This window comes from Lampetra fluviatilis, chromosome 45, assembly GCF_964198595.1.
Source record: "Lampetra fluviatilis chromosome 45, kcLamFluv1.1, whole genome shotgun sequence".
NCBI classification, from domain to species: Eukaryota; Metazoa; Chordata; class Hyperoartia; order Petromyzontiformes; family Petromyzontidae; genus Lampetra; species Lampetra fluviatilis.
The window spans coordinates 634278-637491 of NC_136319.1; the positions used below are offsets into that span (position 1 = coordinate 634278).

At 42.3% G+C, this 3214-nt stretch overlaps 1 protein-coding gene across 1 annotated transcript; it reads right to left on the reverse strand.

Moving 5' to 3' along the window:
• Window positions 1-1160: 1160 nt before the first annotated feature.
• On the reverse strand, window positions 1161-2102 carry LOC144947453 (aerolysin-like protein). The gene has a single exon (XM_078876689.1). The coding sequence runs from the start codon at window positions 2100-2102 to the stop codon at window positions 1161-1163; it is 942 nt and encodes a 313-aa protein (XP_078732815.1).
• Between the last annotated feature and the right edge of the window lie 1112 nt (window positions 2103-3214).

Genomic DNA, 3214 nt, shown 5'->3' on the forward strand with positions numbered 1-3214 from the left:
TATGTATTTTCATTGTAGTGTGAAATGGAAAACAAATATGAGCGTTTCTGAAAATAGGTGTTTCAACACAAATGAAGATTGGTTAATTGTTTGGGGAATCTTTATCTTTCCGTCATCGTTTTGTTTGGTATCATTCATACGTGGATGTCTTCTCTATACAATTTTAGTAGAAATGTTGGTAAAGTCCATAGATTATTCTGTTCGTGGCAGCATGCAGAAACTTTATTGTCAAGATATATGTTTGTATTATTTTGCCGTGGAGAACATCCTTTGCTGTGTGCTCTTCACCTTCTCATTTCTGAAGCCCATAAAGCTTCACCTCTTTTACCTCCTTCCAGTCATTTATGTCGGTCATCCAACTTGTACTTTGATGTATCGAACCCCTCCAGATTTGCACTCTACCGATCAGCGTTGCCTATGCCAGTGTGTATTGTCTTGTTACATTGCCCAAGCCACTGCAATAAGTTTACTTCCATTTGCTTTTGCTAGTCGGGGCTCATTCTCACGTAAGTTAATGGCAAATGTGACGTTTAAGTTGGTTTCTTATCTGTGAATTGATAGTTAGATTATAAAATCCAATATTATGAAGATATCCTCTGCAGTGTTGGTTTGATCTGGAACTGTTTTTGTTGTCGTTTTGTTGCTTTGCCCAAGTTTGCATTTAGTGTTGAAAAATCGGCAAAATGTACTTATGCTATTTGAACTTATATACTTTATTTATTGCTATTTCTTTATATAAGTTTTAGCTACTTGCTTACCATTGATCTACTTTGTACTCATATCGTGTTTTGTATTGTTTGTTGTTGTAACTTGCTGACTCGCCCCTACTGGACATCTGTAAAAAAGAGATTCATTGATCGTTGGATTCCTCCGGGATAAATAAAGATTATGATCATTCCATTGTGATGTCTGAGCGAACAGACTAAATTATGTACGGTAGGTGGGAGAAAAATTCGTTGAAATAACTATCTCCGTGTTAATTATTTTTTCACCGATTCAAAGGTTCCTTAATTGCAACAACTGAACTCTCCCAAATGGCATATGTATTGCATCATATTTTATACCACATGTTTCAATAAACTATTAAATAAAGATAGGCAGCGTTGAATAAAGCATGCAGCTAGTAAAGAGCAGCACGTGCGTGCTTTTCAGATGCCGTTTCACTTTTCTTTTATTTCTGCAGTAGCCTTGGTGTAGGCGAGACCCTTGTAGACACCCTCCATTGGTATGTGGTAGGTGGCGCCGTTCAATAAGGACATGCGCACCGTACCCTTGTAGGGGAGGTCGATTTCCGCGCGACCGATATTGACGTCGATCGCCGTGGTCTTGCCTGCAGGAACCGTGACGTCGAATGAGAGGAGCTCGGTTTTCGATTCTGAATTCTCCACGGCGTGTGTACTCTCGGTGCCAACGGTAAAACTAAAGCCACTTTCAACGTCCACGACATCCGGAATGCCGGCTGAGACGCTGATGCTCACGGTTGCCTCCAGCTTGTTTGAGATCGACCAGGAGGAGGTTTTGGTCACGGTCTTGGAGGTTTCCATTTTATAGGTTTGGGGGACAGAACCAGTATTTTTGTAACTGAGTGATTTGATCTCTTCCATCTGGACTTTTGGAAGCTGCTTGTGCAGTGTAGGATATGTCACGTTGATCAATTCTGAACATTTCACCGAATTGATGAAGAGGAAGCCCATGCAGTCGATGTCTGAACCGCCTTTGCCCTGAATTCCAAGGCAGATCCCAGAGCGGATGTCGACCGGGTACTCGGTCTTTAGGCCCCAGTCTGTCATCTTCACGAAGAATTCCCTGCCTTTGTTTGTCCTGAACTTGAAGGCGCCCATGCGTGAGCCAGCCCCATTCCCCCACAGTGAGAGGGACGAAAACAGCTCCCCAGGCTGGAACACAAACTCTTTGTGAGATCCCGAGGGATTACCGTACTGTGCAGACCTTCCGTCCGTCAGCCAGGCCTTTACGCACTTGATCTGCCACCCTCCAACCCACACCCAGATTTTTTCCAGCGTTGCTCCATTTCTCCTCCCATCAAGACTGAAGCTTGTTCCTCCTTGTCCTCCACAGGTGTGTAAGGCCAATGCATAAGGCATTTTCTCCTTTCTTCCTGCACATTACAAGATACAGATTTGTTTTAATTATGAAAGGAATTTCAAACATTGTGATATTCACAGTTTTGACTTTCAAAACCACATTTTACTGACACATTTGTAAGAGTAATGCACTTCTAAATTTGCATGTCGACTCAGACGTTATCGACAATTCAATAACAAACACCACTATTGCGAAAAAACGGTGAAAAAGCAGTACATCATCATGTTGGGAAAATGTTGGGAAAATGTAAAAAACACACATTGGATCAGATTATTAACTGATAATGGCTAATTTACAGCTAAAGACAATGAAGAGGAGCGGACAGTGACAAGGTTAGATAATTTACAAGAATAACTGTTTGAGGTTAAGAGAGCCTTGTCTGCAAGAGAAATACAACTTCTCTGAAATTAACTTCGACACGACACAACACAGTACAGCAAACCCGTACTCTTTGGTTCTTTCGGTAAAGTCACGTAGGTGAAAATAAAATGAAAGATAAAACAACTAAATTAAATCACGACGTTTCAGAGGCAACACAAGCTTCCGTCATCAGGTGGGAAAACCACAGCAATTTTTTTTTACTGTAGTGGGCAGAGAGAGCTGTATGACAAGCGATTATATAAGGTAAGAGGTGGGGGGGGGAGAGCCAGGGAGAGGGGATGCAGGGGGGGCGCCATATCGAGTCGAGGTTTTGCTGTTTTGGGCAAAATGTATTTAGGTACTGTTCGCCGATTGTGCCCCTGTGGCTCGACCATTCGCAGTTGATCTTGAGATTCCTGTATGCATGGTAACTGTACTGCTTGCGATTATGCTGCCATGGAAGTACACAATGCGCCATCTTGTACCCATCTCATCGCCCAAGTGGCCCGTCGCGGTATCCTAGGCTACGTGGTGTTCCTAAACTCCAAGGGGGGGGGGGGACAGTGAGATTCAACCACTCACGATTTTAACTTCCCGTAGTAAACCGTACTGTACACGGTTACCTATACAGTATTGTACACTACATTTTGTTTTCATTCTATTTACTTTAACACGTAGGCTTTCACGACCAATATTCTTAAGTCAGGTTTTTTGTGGTAGATCGCATAAATATATAAATGTGTCGTTAAAC

What these genes read in the sequence shown, in the direction of transcription:
- LOC144947453 (XM_078876689.1), bottom strand. Translation starts at nt 2,102, where the DNA reads ATGCCTTATGCATTGGCCTTACACACCTGTGGAGGACAAGGAGGAACA.